Here is a 19,341-nt window from a genome sequence, read left to right as displayed (position 1 = left end):
CCCTGCATGTGCATGCACACAGTCTCTCTCAAAATAAACTTAAAAAAAAAAATGTAACTGAGATCTATTGAACAGGATGGTCTATACGTCTTTAACGACTGGCTTGTGTCTAAAATGAGATCATTGTCGTCTCCTTGCATTCTGTTACTTTAACAGACTTTGCTAGGCTCTTTTCACTGCAGGTGAAGGTCTTTGTATATTCCAGAGAGTTATTGCACATTGTTTGCAAAACATAACTTAGGTGGGTTCAAAGTTTGAACCAGCCCCATAACCTTTTTCATTATTGTAAAATAATTACTTTGTATGTGAAGGGGATTTCCTGCATGAGTTTGGTGAAAACTTTAAGTTATGCCCTACAGATAAGTCATTTCTACCTCCTAGACCTGCCAGGAAGCTCTTAGCTCTGGTTTACATGTTAAATAAGTCTCGCTAAATTCCTAAGAGATCATTGCTTTCAAATTTCTTTGAACTTATTTAGTTATTCTGAAAATGACCATAGAAGATCTACTATCATTTTCTTGAATAGTTAAAGCTTAAAATGCATATTAAATAAATAAATAGGTTATCAATACATGATGTTGACAAATGAACAGTCACGCTTTGCTGGTGGAAATGTAAAAACGGAGGTTAGCTTCCTGGCAATTTGGCGATAGGTAATAAGAGCTTTAAGAAATTTCATATCGCTTACCCTTCAAATACATTTCCAAGAGATATAATCAGAGATAAGAACAAAGATTTCTATACAGGGATATTTGTTACACTGACATTTATAAAAATGAAAATCAGAACCATCCTTAGAGTCCGTTAATAGAGAATTTGTGAAATTATGGTGCATCCATATGCCACAATATTATGCAATTATTAACTGCTCATAATGTAATGTTATTTGAAAAATGAGGCACACAAAATTATATTCACAGTATTTTTTTGTTTTTTGTTTGTTTGCACACACATGTAGAAGGGCTTATAGAAGACAATTAAGAATATCTTTGAGTGATGGGTTATGGTTGATTTAGTTTTATTTGTTTTCTATAATTTAAAAATTCTCGGGGTGCCTGGGTGGCTCGGTCAGCTAAGCGTCCGACTTCAGCTCAGGTCATGAACTTGCAGTTTGTGGGTTCGAGCCCCACGTCAGGCTCCGTGCTAACAGCTTAGGGCCTGGACCCTCCTTCGGATTCTGTGTTTCCCTCTCTCTCTGTTCCTCCCCTGCTCGCACCCTGTCTCTCTGTCTTTGTCTCAAAAATAAATAAAGAATAAAAATAAATAAATAAATCTCTATGATGCATGTGTATTACTTTTAAAATAAATGATACTGATTAAAAACAATGCAAATATTTAAAGTATCCGTCATTAGATACCATTCCACATTCATTACTTATGTAGATTTAAAATGCTATAATCATGAAATGATGTTAGCCAAAATCTTACGAACTTTAATCAAGGGCATTTCTGATATGGTCTGTTGATCCATAGACTGTGTGGCTGATGGGCTCTTCAGCACCTTTCAATCACATAAGTTATTTGGTTCTTGGCATTTTCATGATTAATCCAACATGAAAAATCTGATTTAGCCCAATGCACTAACGACCACTAATCTTATTGGTGACAAGAAGCTTCTGATAAGGATGGCTTGGAGAGGTGAAAAAGAGGGCAAGTTTGGGGATTTAACTTCACTGAAACCATTTTCTTTGAGGGATGGGATATCTGATCCGATTTCGTTTACTTCAGATCTTTGAACAAATCATTACACAGGGATTTTGGGGGAAAAGGAGTTAAGTCGAGAAGCAGTGCTTGATTTAGCATTTGTTTTGGAATCACTTACCTTTTGGGTTGCTGACAGCAACAAACATTTTCTAAATGGCCAAAAGAATGAAAGTAGATTGTCTTCCCATAAGAAGTGGCAGATGAAAGTTGGTTATTTCTCTATATTCATTCAGATGAATGTTTGAGCGAGAAAAAAACCCAAGAAACAACCTGAAACCAAAACAAAACAGGTAAAAGTTACCTCTTAAATTTGTCAGGCATCCGTACATGGTGTGTGGCCTTCTCTAACTTCCAAGATGGCCTAGGAGAGATATTTATTTTGTAAAATAAAGTTCAGAAAGGCAGAGATATCATCCACTTAGACCAAACATTCAGTAACTCCTGCAAATGGATTGTCAATAGGCCTTGACACCCATTCCTTATTCTGGCCAGGAAGGAATAGAGTTATTCTCAAGGTTAAGTAAAGGTCATCTCTCTCTGCCAACTGCCAGTCAGCAGTGATGGAAAAGCACAGGCTGGGGCTAGGTGCCTGGAAATTTCACTTAAGAAACAAATGGCCCCAGTCTGTCTGTTCACTCAGGTCACTTCTGTTAGTTTTCCCATAATTGTGCTAGATCGGTAGGCAAGTGAAACGACAGATTCGTCACTGATAGAATCTCTATCTTGGGTTGACAATTCTTTAATTTGTGGCCCTTTGTGGTCAGAGGCCATTATTTCTGATTGCCTTTTTGTCCCACGGCAGTTCATCTGTCTTTCACGTGCATTAAATTTAATCTTCTCGTTCAGAGATGACAGTGAATTCAGTCTGAAGTAGCTTTCAAACTGATTTCATAAATTTAGTAAATTCAGGGGGAAAAAAAATCTTAAAAGGCACCAGAATTTGAAAGTAGAAGACAAATAATGATGGCTTTCTGGACATTTCGGGTCGTTACAAGATCTCCACATTGATCATTCTAAATATTTAGGGCCTTAAATGATTTGACTCCTTAAAATATGAGAAAAGTTTATATCTCCCTCTTTCCACCTTCAAAACCATTTAATTGTAATGCTTCTGATGATTCCAGCTAGGAGCCTCTGAATTTTTCCTTTTTCACTCCATAACCATATACTTTGTTGTCTGTGCTAGAAACCCAGGACCCAAGATGAATCAGCCAAATTCTCAGGAAGTGAAGTAAAAACCAAGTGTGTGCGTGGCCCCTTGTGTGTAGCACAGAGGACGTTCGGAGAGAGATGGACACAGTGTGGACGGGGTGTGGGGTGTGGACAGGGAGCAGCAGGGACAGATGTGGGCCAGGATCTGTGATTCCAGGGTTTTCGTCCGCTTTACCTGATTCAACCCTCAAGATTATCTCAAGGTAGGTGTATCCCTCTAGCACGTGAGAAAACGGAGCTTTCAGGGTGGGGGGAGGGGAAATCTCTCCAAGGCCTCCCACTCCACCCAGGAGGTGATGTGAGGACTCGAGAGCTTGTGTTCTCATCCAAAACCCAAACTCTTAACTTTGCAGGCTCTCTTCCTGAGGACAGGGGCAAAATCGGAAAGGGTTTCTATGAGTGTGGTGGTCCAGCCAAGTGGGGGTGAGGGGACGGGACAGGTGGGGGTAGAGAGAGACAGCAGAGGAGAGAGAGAAGAGTAATACTGTGTATGGGCATGTTGATCTCTCTCTCTGAGTCACAAGAGGGATTTATTATCTAACACAGTCCACTTATGGCATCGGCTCTCTCTGGGTTTGGGGTATTCTGTGGCACACTTTGCCATCAAAGATAAAGGGTTTTCTTCGTCGTGCTGTGCCAACCTTAGCACTTGGGTTTTCATCCTCAGGCTTGAGGGAATACTTTCTCTTCTGTTTCCTGACCTGGATTTTAAGCCAACCTTGATATATGATTGGGGTAACCTGAATAATGGCCCCCAAAGACATTGGCAGGTGCCAGTTCCTGGACTCTGTAAATGTCATCTTATAAGGGAAGAACAGTCTCTGAAGATGTGACAAAGTTAAGCCTTGTCTTGTTTTGCTATATAAACACTTTATTAAAAGCAGCAGACCAGTGGGGCGCCTGGGTGGTTCAGTTGGTTAAGCATCTGACTTTGATCTCACAGTTCACCAGTTCGAGCCCCGTGTCGGGCTCTGTGCTGACAGCTCAGGGCCTGGAGCCTGCTTTGGATTCTGTGTCTCCCTCTCTCTCTGCCCCTTCCCCACTCACACTCACGCTCTCTTTCTCTCTCTCTCTCTCTCAAAAATAAATAAACAGTGACAGGTCAGCCCTATGGGCCAGTGGTCAACCCAGATGCTCAGGACCCAGCAGCAAGCCCAGCACTCACCTCTTGCTCTGACTCTGTTGGGGTGAGCACGTCACACTCATGCACTGAGCCTTTCTCGCTGAGGATGTGGAGTGGCTTGTGTCATTTCTGAATTCTATGTGCACCTGCATGCACTGTCCCCGAGAACCAGTCCTGCCCAGTGCCTTGGTGACCCCGCACATGGTTTATATCTGTGATGGTGATGCAGGTGGTGTTTGGGAGCAGACAAATTAAGGATCTTGACATGGGGAGATGAACTTTGATTATCTAGGTGGGTCCTAAATCCAATCACAAGTGTCCTTATTTATTTTTAATGTTTATTTATTTTTGAGGGAGAGAGAGAGAGAACACGTGCACGTGCACATGCGCATGCGAGTTGAGAAGGGGCAGAGAGAGGGGGGACAGAGGACCCAAAGCAGGCTCTGCGCTGACAGCAGAGAGCTTGATGCGGGGCTCGAACTCACAAACTGCGAGATCATGACCTGAGCGGAGGTCGGACACTCAATTGACAGAGCCACCCAGGCGCCCCGCACGTGTCCTCATGAGAGAGGCTGAGGGAGATTTGATACATGCAGGAGAGAATACCATGTGTCTTGGCCAGCTCGGGCTGCTGTCACAGAGTACCCTGGCTGGGCGGCTTTAACAACAAACACTTATTTCGCACTGTTCTGGAGGCTGGGAGTCCAAGGTCAAAGTGCCTGCACGTTCTGGGTCTGGTGAGCACCTTCTCCCTGGTTCATAAGTGATCATCTTCTCGGGGCATCTGGGTGGCACCTGTGTGGCTCCTGACTTCGGCTCGGGTCATGATTTCACCGTTCATGGGTTCTGACCCTGCCTCCGACTCTCTGCTGTCAAAACGGAGCCTGCTTCAGATCCTCTGTCCCCCCCCCCCTCTCAAAAGTAAACATTAAAATAATGATCATCTTCTCACTGTGTGCTCACATGGAAGAAGGAGAAAAGGAGCTCTCTGGGGTCTCTTTATTTCATTTTTAAAAAATTTTTTTTCACGTTTTATTTATTAAAAAAAATTTTTTTTAATATTTATTTATTTTTGACAGAAACAGAGCATGAGCAGGGGAGTGGCAGAGTGAGAGGGAGACACAGAATCTGAAACAGGCTCCAAGCTCTCAGCTGTTGGCACAGAGCACGACGCGGGGCTCGAACTCACAGACCGCAAGATGGTGACCTGAGCTGAAGTCGCCGCTTAACAGACTGAGCCACCCAGGCGCCCCTCAGTCAAACTATTTTTTGCCTTCCATGGGCATAGGCGACTTCCAGGTAAGGCTATAACTTCTGTAGTGCTCAGCCAATGAGGAACCAGGGGAGGGACTTACCTCTGTGGTGCTCAGCCAATGAAGAACCAGGGGAGGGACTTACACAGTAGGAGATAAATTATCTGCTGTAACTGCCCCAAGTGTGCCTATCCGTCAGACACCTGCTCTTGCCAGAACGTTGATTAAAGCCTCGCTTCACTGTGCTCTGCCTCCCTCCTTTGATTGATTGGGTTGGTGGGCTTATTCCTCCCTTTAAGTATCTTCAAGATGTTCAAGCCCTTTGATCCTGTAACAATTCCAATGTCAGGAACCTAGCCCAAGGGCACAATTTCACAAAGCTTATCCACAAAGATTTCCACTGATTGTTCCTAATAGGGGAAAACAGGAGACAACCTAAGTGGCCAGAGTAGGGAAACCATCATCCTTCTGCTCATATTTCTGCCTCAGTGACTAAAACAGTCTGCCTTCTTGGGAAAGCATTGGGGGAACACACTCCTGCACTATATTCCACACTCAACACTCACAGGTGTGTGACTTATCTGATGGGTGAGAAATGGCCACACTGACTGCACAAGAGTTGTCTGCTATCTGCCAGGACCACACAGGACGCAGTGCACCACGCTGTCTTGTGCATGCAGATGGCTGGGCCGTGTCTAACTCTGCAGGCCAGCCCTCCTCACATCAGATTTAAGGAAGAAAGCTGGGTTTTAGCTTCATTTTTATGCAGCACTTGAACATCTGGCTCCATCAGTATTAAGGTGGACAATGTATTTAAAAAAATTTTTTTTTAATGTTTATTTTTGAGAGAGACAGAGCACAAGTTGGGGAGGGGCAGAGAGAGAAGAGGGAGAAACAATCCAAAGCAGGCTGCAGGCTCTTGACTGTCAGCACAGAGCCTAATGCAGGGCTCAAACTCACAAAAGGTGAGATCATGACCTGAGCTTAAGTTGGAGGCTTAATTGACTGAGCCACCCAGGTGCCCCAATGGACAATGTATTTGAATTCCCATCAGGCACTTGTCCTTCACAGAACAGTGACGACGAGTGTTGTGTTCACCCCAGTGGTGTGCATGTCAACCTGTGGTTCACTGAGAGGTGTCAAAAGAGGGGGTCCTGGAAACTATAGTGTCAGAAGGCAGGATGGGGCCTTTAGAAGCGGCCACAGGAGCAGGGTGAACAGGCTTTATAACACAAGTGGGCCAGCCTGGCCAACTATGGTGCAATTGGAGGGTGCCATTTGATGCTTTAACTGGCATCATCCAGCCCTGGCCATATGGCCCTCTGTGACTGACCTATACAAGCAGAGCTTGGACACTGGATTTGCAGAAAGAGCCTGATGAGACAGGTATTGAGTTACTGGAGTTTTTCCCCTGCATCACGTGAAACAGATTCACAGGCGGAAAACTCAGATCCACAAAAGCATCTGCTCACTAATTATAACTCAGTTTCTGTAATGCCATTATTTCGAACTCCGTGGCTCCTTCGGTCCCTGAGGTTTCCGTTGCATTTCTGGAACACTGGGACTTATGTGGTGGTGAGGAATGGAGGGGTAAGGAACATTTGGTCCCTGGTCATAAGTCCACACAGGTGACCACTGAGACATCCACGGTCTCTGTCTACATGGCTCCATTCTGATTTGGCGGTTATCTCCAAGTGCTGAACTTTTGTTGTGTCTAGACCGATTGGAAAGGTGGGGTAAGTACGTCTGCCCATTCTGAAATAGTATATATATAGTGCTACGGTTAATCCACCTGAGTTTTACCCTGAACGAGGAGAATCTTGACAACGGCCACAGCCTGACCTGCACCTTGGGAAGACAAACCAAAAAGAATCTCGTTTCTGCCTCCCTTTCCCCACATCCCATCCAGTCTGCGCTGAAGTGATTGCCTAGGACGGGAGGTCTGTATTGTCCAATGCACTGGGTCTGGGATAACTGCAGTAGCACTGGATTTACTTGAGTTTTCCAAGTTCTGTGGGCATGGGCCTGTTAATAGGATACTGCTTGTCCCATCGGCTCTTTGAAATAGTGGCACATAGAAGAAATTATGGGCTGGATCAATTTGCTTAAGGAGTAACACCCCTCTAATGAGCCCCGAGGCATCAGCTTCTGTAGAAAACCCAGCCTCCTGATTGAGATACTTCTCAGTAAGACAGGTAAGGTCAAGAAATTAGGGAGGGAAGAATTTTGGATTTGAATTGTTGGCTTTTCATTTAGGTGATTTAATATCTGGACTTCTATAATATAATTCTAGTTGATAATCAATTACTAGAGGGGGTTTTGCCAAAATCAGAAAATGTTTATATTGCTGACATTTGGGGAGTATTTTATGCTATTATTTAGGCTTATTGTAAAACATGGTGTCTTTCAAAGCTTTTTCTTTTTAAAATTGTTTCAGTGTTTATTTTTGAGAGAGAAAGAGAGAGAGAGAGATATCATGAGCCAGGGAGGGGCAGAGAGGGAGACACAGAATCAGAAGCAGGCTCCAGGCTCTGAGATGTCAGCACAGAGTCCAAAGCGGGGCTCGAACCCACGGAGTGGGCCGTGAGATCACGACCTGAGGTGAAGTCTGACTCTTAACCAACTGAGCCACCCAGGCACTCCTCAAATCTTTTTCTTAAACTACAGCATGCAGCAGGGAAATGCATTACATATCACGGCCCTGCAACTGAAGCAAAATTTTTACAGAAAAGCCCCATCTCAGCCTGGGGTTCTCATGAAAGCAGAGCCTGTGACAAAGGCTTGTGCGTAGGCAGTCTATTTGGAAAGTGACACTAGGGAAGAGTGGGCAGCAATGGAGCAAAACCGAGAAGAGCCAATTCAGGCATGCGCTACTGAGCTCACCATTGCCATGGTGACCACAGCTCAATCTCCCAGGGCCTCCTGAGGAGCTCCCGAAAATGAAGCTCACGATTGCTTCTTTGGGGGAGGGACACCTGCCCCACATGGAGCTCCATGGCATCCTCTGGGGGTTGACTTCCCCTCTCTCCAGGGTGCATTGTCAAGGGGCACCTGTGGCTGATCAAAGGGGCATCAGTGGCTGGAATAAGGCGTGGAACCAAGCAGATGTGAAGTGGCCATTAGAGGTATTCAATTAAGATACTTATCCTTCCTAAGTGCAATACTGTATCCTACACACACACACACACACACACACACACACACACAGTCTCTCTCTCTCTCTCTCTCTTTCTAGTTGAGGCCCACTAACCAGTAGTTCTCCAAGTGTGGTCTGGAGACTCTGTTTCAGGGGGTCCATGAGGTCAAAACCAATTTCATAAAACCATTAAGATGCTATTTGTCTTTTCCACTCTCATTCTCTCACAAGTGTGCAGTGGTTTTCCAGAAGCTCTGTGACATGTGGTATTGGAACAGACTGAATACAGAAGCAGACAGGAGAACCCAGCTGTCTTCCATTAAGCCAGATATTTAAAGTGATTTGCAAAAATGTAAAACAATTCCACTCATTTCACTAAGTTTCTTTTAGGAAAATATAGTTGTTTTTCATAAAATGTTATTTAAACATGTCAAAATGTAATGGGTATATTATTTATAAACAAATATTTTAAAAATTCCTATGTTAATTTCTAAATATAATCCACCTACACAAAAGCTCTTTGGGAACACTCTTTATGAATATAAAGGGGTCCTGAGGTTTAAAAAAAATGGTGAGAACTGCTGCACTAAACCAAGACCCTGGAAAGAACTGCATCCCATAATCTAAGAAAAAGCGACATACGGACAAAATGTCTTATAAAGTGTAAGAACAGCAGGGCTGGGAAACAGAATGAAAAGTTAATAGGGGGCTGGAGGCGAGGTGGGGTACTGCAGTTAATGAAGGGCCTTTTCTCACCCATTTCAACACCTTCATAGGCCTATCATTGGCCTGAGGGGAATGCAAAGGAGTGATGCTGATCCGGGCAGGAGTCTCACAAAGGTGGGAGGGCTGCTCCAACACTGCCTGTTCTTTCAAAGCTAACACCACTCCCTGGTTGACCGCAGGCTCAGTTAAATCCAATGAATTAAGGCAGGAAGTTCTCAATCCTGGCTGCATGTTTTAAGTGTCAGGTTGTCATTAAAAACTACCCCTGCTTGGGTCCCACTCCAGACCAATGAATTAAAATTTCTGGGGATGAGGCATTGGCACTGTTCTTTACCTTTTTATTGATGTGTGAGTAACTTCTTGGTTGAAGGGACGGGTGAAACAGGTGTAGGGGATGGAAGGAACTTCTAACTTACAAACTTCTCATAAAATAAGCCACAGGGATGTAATATACAACATAGGGAATACGGTCGATAACACTGTAATAACTTTATATGGTGACCTACTGTGGTGGGCATTTTGTAATGTACAAAACTATCCAATTACTAACTTGTACACTTGAAACGAATACAACATTGTATATAAACCATAATTCAATTTTAAAAAGCATTAAGTCAAATGATATTAACACAATGATTGTTATACCCAAGTAACTACAACCCATATCAAGGTGCGGGGCATTTTCAACAACCCCCCCCGCCCCCTGCAGGTTCCCTCATGGCTCTGCTAGTTAATATCACCATTCCAATATTTATCACCAGAGTAGTTTTTCCTGATTTTGAATTTCATGTAAATGAGAACATATAGTATATATTCTTTTACGTCTGTTTTTTCCCCCCAACATATATCTGTGATATTCATTCCTGTTGTTAGATAAAGCAGTGATTCATTGTTTGTACGGCTGTAGGGTTTTTCAATGTATAAAGAGATCACCATGTATTTACCATTCTATCCTGGATGGACCTGACTGGTCCTCTTAAACTGCTCTTAAATGTGGTGAGACGCTCTTACCATAAAAATACAGGAAATGGGACAAACAACAGAACAGAAATAGCAGATTCCTGTTATCCATCTCGTGCTCATTGGGCAGGGATACTGTCCTTGAAATGGAAGTCCTAGTTTTCTCAACTATTTAAAATTAATAGTTTCTTTTTTTTTCATTTTACAGAAGGTATAGTTAAATCTGCACAAAAATGGGTAGCTCCACCTCTATGTAGAGATTTAGTGTGTTCAAAGTTAGAAGACCTTGAATGCTTGCTAAGACTGGCCAACTGTGAGTATACTCTTACAAAGTTATACATGGTTTGTTTTTTAAACTTTAAGCTTCTTAATCTCACGTGGACGCAAACAGATGTTCACAAGGTGGCATCAGTCCAAGTAACTCATATACCAAATTCTCCAACCTCCTCACCTACACTTCCCCCAAATACTGTCTGATTTGGCAAAAGGTAGAACCATCTACTCATTGATCCAAAAGAACCCAGGAGGGGCCCTTGATCACAACTTGTCTCAGCAGCTTGCCTCCCCCGCACAGTCAGTCAGCTGCGTCTCCGACAAAGGCTGCAGAGTGACTCCTCCCCAGCTCCACCGCCACCACTCTGCTCCATACTCTTGCCCCATCCCGGACTCTCCCTCCTGAATCCATCCTCTATCCACCAGCCTGAGCGACTTTTTAAAAACATACATCAGGCCATGTCATGCCTTCCCTTAAAGCCTCCCGATCGCTCAGTGTCTAAAGGGTTCCAACTCCTCACACAGACCCTTAAGTCCAGACTTCCTACACTGGCCCACAAAGCCCACTGCCGTGTCGCTGGCCTCTCCGGGCTCCCCCGACCACACCCCCTGGCACAGAGCACTCTAGGCCCCCTGCTGGCCTTCCGTCCTCAGGACACGCTGAGCTCCTTCTCACCTGGAGGCCTCTGCCCTGGCTGCTTCACACCTGCAAGGTCTCCCTTGTTTCTGATCCTTCTGTTGGGCTCCTGTTTTTGCTAATCAAATTTCAGTCCCAACTGCCTCTCTCTGAGCAGCCTTCCCTGACCCAATCTAAAGTAGTCATCCCTTTACTTTCTAGATTATATTATTTCAATTCTCTGCATAGCACTCATCACAAATATTTTATTTGCTTAGTCTGTCTCAATCTGCCTCTAAAATGTAGGCTCTTTCAGAGAGAATCTTTTCATCGCTACGTCTAGAAAAATACCTGGTATGTTGGAAGTACTCCACAAATGTTGCTTTGTGTCTTAGACACAAATGTGATGGCAAGAACATACAAATTAAATGTACCCTTCTCCCAAATCAGAGTTCGAATTCTGGGCTTCCAAGAACAAACGGCAGGAAGGACATAATTGCCATTTAAAAATTGCAGCATGAGGGGCGCCTGTGTGGCTCAGTTGGTTAACTGGCCGACTTTGGATCGTGTCATGATCTCACGGTTCGTGAGTTTGAGCCCCACATCGGGCTCTCTGCTGACAGCTTGGAGCCCGGAGCCTGCTTTTGATCCTGTGTCTCCTCTCTCTCGGCCCCTGCCCTGCTTGCAGTCTCTATCTCGCTCTCAAAAATAAATAAACATTAAAAAAAAATTAAAAAAGAATTACAGCATAAATGTCTCTCTGGAGGGATTTCTTGATTTTACAGATACTTATGTTTCAAAAAGTCTGGTATGTGGTAATGCAGTATTTATTTATTTTGTCCATTAATAACTAATACTTGAGAACATCTACATTTTTTTAATGTTTATTTTTGAGAGAGAGAGAGAGCGTGTGTGCACGCACAAGATGGGGAGGGGCAGAGAGAGGGGGAGAAAGAGGATCTGAAGTGGGCTCTGTGCTGATAGCAGACAGCCCAATGTGGGGCTCGAACTCACAAACTGTGAGATCATGACCTGAGCTGAACTCAGATGCTTAACCGACTGAGCTACCCAGGCGCCCCAAGAATATTTACAATATTAACGGAACTTTATCTAAAACAGGCTCAACTTATTTTTTTACATTTCAATATCATGTTTTAACAAGAGAGTGAAAATAATTATGGTCAAAATTATTACATCAAAAACTTTTATAATAAATGCTTGTTGTTAGTCTACATACAATTTAGTTTTGGGTGTGATGTTCTTTGGCTGCAAGAAAGAACATTTGGTTTACTTCACTAATAGGAATATCTCTTAATGCCGGGATGGCCTCTTCTTGGTAATTCTTCCGCTGTTGATTTTTAGCATAGTTATCTGTAAGAAGAGGACAAAAAGCTATGCTTACCTAAGTAATTTCTTCTACGGTTTCTGTGGTTTATGGAGATCCACCACATAGTTTACTGAGCTAATATCTGCATAATAATAAACACCGTGTTAACATAATTAAGACTACTTGAATGCTCTCATTAAAAGAAATGTCCCAACTGGAATAAAAATCAGGAAAGTCCTTTCTATATCTAACTAGGGTAAGAAATTAATATTTCATTCAACTGTACAGTGATGGTTAAAGTCCCACTTGCACTCTTCTCATAGGGACAGAATTAGACTGAGGCTTGGAAAACAGATTTAACCCAATATCCCCAAACTATTAAATCATTCATGCAAACTTAACGACATCCCCTTTGTACAAATTGTCTATTTGCGGTAATTCCAGGCAAGAATTCAGGAAATACAGTAGGTTCTCAGAAAAGAAATATAAAAATACTGTAACTGGTTCAAAATATATTGTAGAGACTCATGAAACAAAAGCTTTGAAAAGTTAAAAAAAATCATACCAAGCAATATGGTGTGATTAATACCATAAGTATAATAAAAAACACTTCTTATAATCTGAGCAAGCTCAGGAATTTACTTTGATCGTTAGACTGAAGGGAATTTAAAAAAACTACAGAAACCTGCTGTGGCTCTTTATCTATAGAACTGGGATCAGATGGACACAAGGGTCCTGAGGAGGGGGCACACTGTCACATTGCTCTCCTAGACAAGGTCTACATGGAACGATTTGCCTGCCTTGATCAACACTGCCTGTTTAGGATAAAATTTGTTTTTCTCATGAACAGTTGCTAAGGAATATATTATGTACTTGTGGTCTTTATGGGAAAATACACATGCTATAAACAGCAGATTTAGAATTTATTTCTGCCATGTAAACATCTCCTCTGGTATAACTTTGTATTTATTTCTCCCAGGTTCTTTTTACTGGGCCAGTGTGTGTCACCTACTGTAGCCTATTCTCGGTTGCTTTTCTTGATAAAACTGCTGACTCTTTCTCTTCCATTCCCCCACACTTCCCTCTGAGGTACATTTACCTGTGATCGTATGAATGGAGTTGAGTGGAGAGGTACTCATCATGTTTATTCCAAACAAGAGTACATAACCGATTACTATAGTAATGAGGAGGTAGACGGGCAATGCAATCGCCCAATACCTGCAGAAGAAAATAATAAAGTAGGTAACTGCCTAAAAAGTCATCATTCTCAAGAGTCCATCACCAAGGTAACATGCTTTTTGAATTTAATTTAATTTTTGATTAGACAAATCGTTCTACAAGGTCTCATGATGAAAAGCTGCAATCCTGTATCATTCCATACCATAACAACATGGAAAAAGTAGAAACTAAGTCAGTTACCACTCACCTACCTGCAATCCATTTCCTTAAATTCTGTTGATACTTCTTACCTGCTATCCCATTATTTGTTCCCAAGGGTTTATACCTTAAAATGTTTTTTTCTGTAGTGTTACCTGAGCAAGATGTCAGGAGGAAATGGAGATAATGATGTTGTGTCCACCTCACCATTTTTAACTAAAGGTGTATCAGTGATGTCCTTTAAAAAGCTTTAGATTTCTATACGGCTTTTTATGGATCTTAAAAGAATAAATATTTAAGATTTGGGAAGTCTAAAGGAAAAACTATGATCCTGAGAAACAGCATTAATACATTTTTATTTAAGAAAATCATTAAACTTACTTTTGAGGCCAGTAGGTTAAGCCTAAGGAGTTTAGCCAAGTTTCAGGAATAAAAGCCCACACAAGATATAGTACTGCAGAAAAGGGGAACAAAAAGAAAAAAGAGAAGTTAGTAAGGCATGTATCTAATCTATCAAGGTTTAGATAACACAAAACCTCCTTTGAAGGTTCCCTGATCACCTCAAAAATGACTTTTCTTTCCCTTCAGTCTTCTAGCTCCTTATCTGTATCATTCCTATGATACTTACAACAAGTTAAAGTAGTATATTTCCATTGCTGTGAAATGGATCTCTAGAACTTTACCATCTTGCAAATCTAAAACTCTATACTCATTAAGCTACTCTTCCCCCACCATTAGTCTTTTTTGTTTTAAAACATGTCTTAAGTCTTATACTATATTTTAAGCAATGTAAGGTCAGAAATCACTTTTTAAAAAAATGTTTATTTATTCTGAGAGAGAGCACATGTGTCTGAGGGAGGGAGGGGCAGAGAGAGAGGAGAAAGATAATCCTAAGCAGGCTCCATGGGGTCAGCACAGAGCCCAACGCAGAGCCCAATGTTGGGCTTAGTCCCATCCATCAACAGTGACATCAAGAGTCAGTTGATGAGCTGAAATCAAGAGTCAGTTGCTTAACTGACTGAGCCACCCAGGCTCCCCAGGATATAAATCACATCTTAGCTGTTACTGTGATCCTTACAGAACCTAGCAATTTGCCTTATATACAGTAGCTGTTCAACACTTCGTCCCCACAGGGTTGAAATGATTACAGACACTTGTTGCTCAAAGGTGAACGTATCTACTACCCTTGTTTGGACCTACTACCTGTTGGGCTTCTGCCCCATCTCCCAGAATACAATCTTATTTCCCTCAAGTGGAGTCTTTGTGGCACCCTTTACTGTTGTTAATATGTAAAAACAATAGTCAACCTCCAAGCACTCACTGTTGGCTAACCATTTCACATGCAGTATTTAATTTAATCCTTAAAACAATCCTATGTGTGTATGTCATTGTTACAGCTGAGTAAATGAAATCTTAGAAATGTTACATCATCTGCCCAAGGTAAGGGGCAGAGATAAAATTCGAACTATTGGTATCAATGATGATGAGTCATATTCTACATCAGGAGCATGAGAAACGGTGGTGAACCCAAAAGACATGGCCTCTGTCCTCCCCGAGCATAAAACTTAGGGGAGGGGGACGGAGAGAAGTAAATTGATATTTTCACTGCACTATGATTAAGTGGTATGAGTAATAAAAGACGACATAAGAACATATGAGGACCTTAGCCCACACTAGTGCGGATGGAGGTGATGTTAGTGGTCAGGAAAGATTTCCTGGAAGAAATGACTAAACTGGGGCCTAAATAATGAGTAGCGGATTCGCCAGATTAAAGATGCATATAATTGGGGCCTGCAGATGAGGAAGGAAGGAAATATGAGACAACGATGTTCCCTGCCATGATCCACAGAGAGAGCATGAAGGATCTGGTGAGGCATTTAGTGTGGCTGGATGGTAGAAGGAAAAGATGGCAAGGGACCAGCTTGAAGCTTGTGATGGCTTTTAAGACTAAAGAAATGCAGAGGCGCCTGGGTGGTTCAGTCGGTTAAGCATCTGACTGCAGCTCAGGTCATGATCTCATGGTTTGTGAGTTCGAGCCTGGTGTCTGGCTCTGTGCTGACAGCCTGGAGCCTGCTTCGGATTCTGTGTCTCCTTCTCTCTCTCTGCCCCTCCCCAACTTGTGCTCTGTCTCTCAAAAATAAATACATGTAAAAAAAAATTAAAAACAAAACAAAAAAACAAACTAGTGTGTGAGACAGAAATGAGTCAAATGTAATGGCAGGAACTTCCCATACAGTATCTTGTCTGACCCTTTCCAAATCCTTTGAGGTGCATGCTATTATTATTCATAAGCCACAGACAGAAAAATCAAAGCACAGGGAATTTAAGTAACTTGCCTAAGCTGGACTGTGAACCCATGCAGTGTGTTCATACTATGCTTTCAGGCAGCAGCAAGAGCATTGGTTAAAACGGAAGTGAAGAGGAATGTGATGCTTCTGGGGGAAACTAAGGAGTTTAGAGTACGTGCGGCATAAAGCATAAGGCTGTGAGTGCTGAGAGATAAAGCCGGAAAAGTGAACAGGTCCCAGATCATGAAATATGTTGTACAAGGAACTTGGGACTTTATGCTCTAGGCAATGAGGACAGCCGGAGATACATATATATACACACATATATACACATATACGTATATATATATATTTTTTGCTTTCAAGATCTAGCAAACTATGAAGACAAATAACCATTTACACTCCAACCAGAGGTTTTAAGTAGAGGAGTTGGGTCTGCGTCCCAAATGAGTCACTGTGATGGTTGTGTGCGTGGGATCTATCTGTGGAAGAGCAGAGGCAGTAGAAATCCCCACCAGATTCAGCGGCAGGAGCAGATGAATGAGTTGGGAGAAGAAAAAGTGTAAGTGAAGAACGACTCCGGGTTTTTCGAGTGGGTGTCTAGTAATTTCAAGGCTGAGAACACGTGAGCAGTCATTCTCCACACAGCAATGAGTGATCTTCCAAAGATATAAATCTGACTATACTGCTTGCCTGCTCAAACCCTTAGAATAAATTAAGTGCCTTTAGAATAAAATTCAAACTCCTTTCTTGCAAGAACTTCAACATTCTGCTCACTTCTCCAATGTCTAGTCCTGCTGCGCAATGCTCCTGCTCTAGGTGGAGTCTCAGGGCCCTTGCACTGACAGTGAGTGCAGTGATTACTGTCTGCCTGGAATGTTCTTCATTTGATTCTTTCAATGGATGATTCCTTCTCTTCCATTCATTTCTTGGCTCAAATACCCTCTTTTCCAATGAGGCGTTTTCCATCACTTGCTGTTCCAGCTGTGTGCCACCACCACCCCCTCCTGACTCCTATCATTTCCCTTTATTTCCTTCTAAGTTACTATCAAAATCTATAATTATTGTTATGGAACCAAGGTTTATATCTCCCTCAAATTCGTATGTTGAAGCTAGAATCCCCAATGTGGAGGTATTTGGAGGCAGGGCCTTTGGGAGGTAGTTAGGTTTAGAAAAGGTCATGAGGGTGGGGCCCCATGCTGGGATTAGTGTCCTTGTAAGGAAAGTAAGAGACCAGAGCTTCCACTTGCTCTCTCGCCACTCTGTGAGGACACATCAAGAAGGTGGCTGTCTGTAAGCCAGGAGGAGGGCCTTCACCAAGAACCACCCATGCTGTTACCCTGATCTTGCACCTCCCAGCTTCCAGAACCGGAAGAAATGTTGATTGTTTAAGCCTCCAGTCTATGGAATTGTTACAGTGGCCTAAGCAGACTAAGAAAATTGCTTGTTTTCAATTCAGTAAATATTTAAATGTAGAGAGAATCATGTAATCCCTTTGTACCCAATACCTTCTTTTATCATAACTGCTGGGTACAGCCTCTGACCTCTGTCCTATTACTTTCTACCTCATTTTCTCAGGCTTCAAGCCTACACCTCCATCGGTTCCTCAAACTCATAGGCACGTTCTTCTAAATGCTTCTGGTACTGGCTGTTCTCTGTCTGACTTTTTCCCCTGACTGCCCCACAGCTAACTCGCACTTTTCATGTCTGTGCTTAAATCACATCTCTCAGGGAGGTGCTTCCAGATTGCTGTATTTAAAACAACAACCTCCTCCCATTAACCTTAGCCTCCTTTCTTGCTTCATTTTTCCCCATGGTACATGTTATCATCTGACATCATATATGTGGTACTTACTTAATTTGTCCACTGGCTATCTCCCCATACTAGAATGAAAACCCTAGGAGAGCAGGTAAGTTTTGAATGTTTTGCTCCTCCTTTGCCTATCACAGTGCCTGGCATCTGGTAAGTACTCAAAAATTTGTAGCATTACTTTTTGGTTGTGGGCTGTAGCAATTTCTTACCAGGTAGGTTTCCTGAGGCAAGAGAAACAAAAGCAAAAATAAACTACCGGGACCTCGTCAAGATAAAAACTTTTGCACAGCGAAGGAAACAATCAACAAAACTCATAACGCAGTCTATGAAATGGGAGAAGATAATCACAAATGACGTATCTGACAATGGGTTAGTAGTGAAGATATATAAAGAACTTATCAAACTCAACACCCATAAAACAAACAATCCAGTCAAAAAAACGGGCAGAAGAATGGACATTTTTCCAAAGAAGACATACAGATGGCTAACAGATGCATGAAAAGATGTCCAACGTGGCCCATCATCAAGGAAATACAAATCAAAACTAAAATGAGATACCACCTCACACGGTCAGAATGGCTAAAATGAATTAAAGAAAACAAGCAATACTGGCGAGGGTGTGGCCCTTATACTGTTGGGAATGCAACCTGGTGCAGCCACTCTGAAAAACCCGTATGGAGGTTTCTCAAAAAATTAAAAGTAGTGGGTATTATTGGATTTAGGTCTTAAAGTCATTGCCTTTATTTATTTGTATAGTTTGTAATCTTTCTAATACGAAAACAGGGATTTTTAAAAATGATGTTGTTGATGATAATAGTAACAGCAGCTAACACTTAAGTAATTATGTTCCTATATGTTAACTGCTTTGCATAAATCACAGCAATTAATCCTCACGAGACCCGTGAGAGGCAGCAGGGTGAAGTCAACCCAGTGTCTGGGTTCAAATTCCAAGCTGTATCATTTACAGGGTATATTAGCTTGAACACATTACTAAAACCCTGTGCCTCAGGACTGTCGTTCTAAAATGAGGACAGTAATAGTAATATCTACTTCACAGGACTGTCTTGCACGCAATAAACATTCAGTAAACTTGACCACCACCTTTTCACAGATGAAGAATCTGGAAGTTCAAGAGGTTAAGCAAATGGTCTCAGGTGACACAGCTCGTCTCTAGAGGAGTCACGATTTGAACTCAAGTTAGAACATCTTTACTCCATACGCTACCCTAGCCAAAAGCATGGCTGGCTGTACTGATGCAGTTAAGGTTCAGAAACACCACCACTCCCTCACCTCCCTGGTTTCTACAAAATTCCAAGATGTTGGATGGGGACACCCAATTTTCTCTCAGGTTTTCCTCACAATTCCCGCATCCTTTTTTTTATTAAAAAAAATTTTTTTTTAAGTTTGAGACAGCACAAGTGGGGGAGAGGCAGAGAGGAGAGAGGGAGAGGGGGAGGGGGAGAGGGAGGGAGAGACGGAGGGAGAGACGGAGGGAGGAAGGGAGGGAGAGGGAGAGGGAGAGGGAGGGGGGGG

The 19,341-nt window shown here is 42.5% G+C and overlaps 1 protein-coding gene across 6 annotated transcripts in view; it reads right to left on the bottom strand.

The window, feature by feature from the left end:
* Positions 1–1,821: 1,821 nt before the first annotated feature.
* Positions 1,822–19,341, bottom strand: part of PIGP (phosphatidylinositol glycan anchor biosynthesis class P) — a 20,425-nt gene continuing 2,905 nt past the window's right edge. For 4 of the 6 annotated variants that reach the window (XM_049627883.1, XM_049627886.1, XM_049627882.1 and 1 more), the window contains exons 3-5: positions 14,089–14,161; positions 13,430–13,548; positions 12,191–12,374 (exon numbers count right to left, since the gene is read on the bottom strand). In XM_049627883.1, coding sequence (XP_049483840.1) covers positions 12,244–12,374; positions 13,430–13,548; positions 14,089–14,161 — 323 coding nt within the window. In that variant the 3' untranslated portion in view covers positions 12,191–12,243. The other 2 variants (XM_049627885.1, XM_049627884.1) reach the window with 2 other exon arrangements.

The sequence above is a fragment of the Panthera uncia genome, chromosome C2 (genome assembly GCF_023721935.1).
Source record: "Panthera uncia isolate 11264 chromosome C2, Puncia_PCG_1.0, whole genome shotgun sequence".
Classification (NCBI taxonomy): Eukaryota; Metazoa; Chordata; class Mammalia; order Carnivora; family Felidae; genus Panthera; species Panthera uncia.
This window is presented reverse-complemented; position numbering and strand designations above follow the sequence as displayed.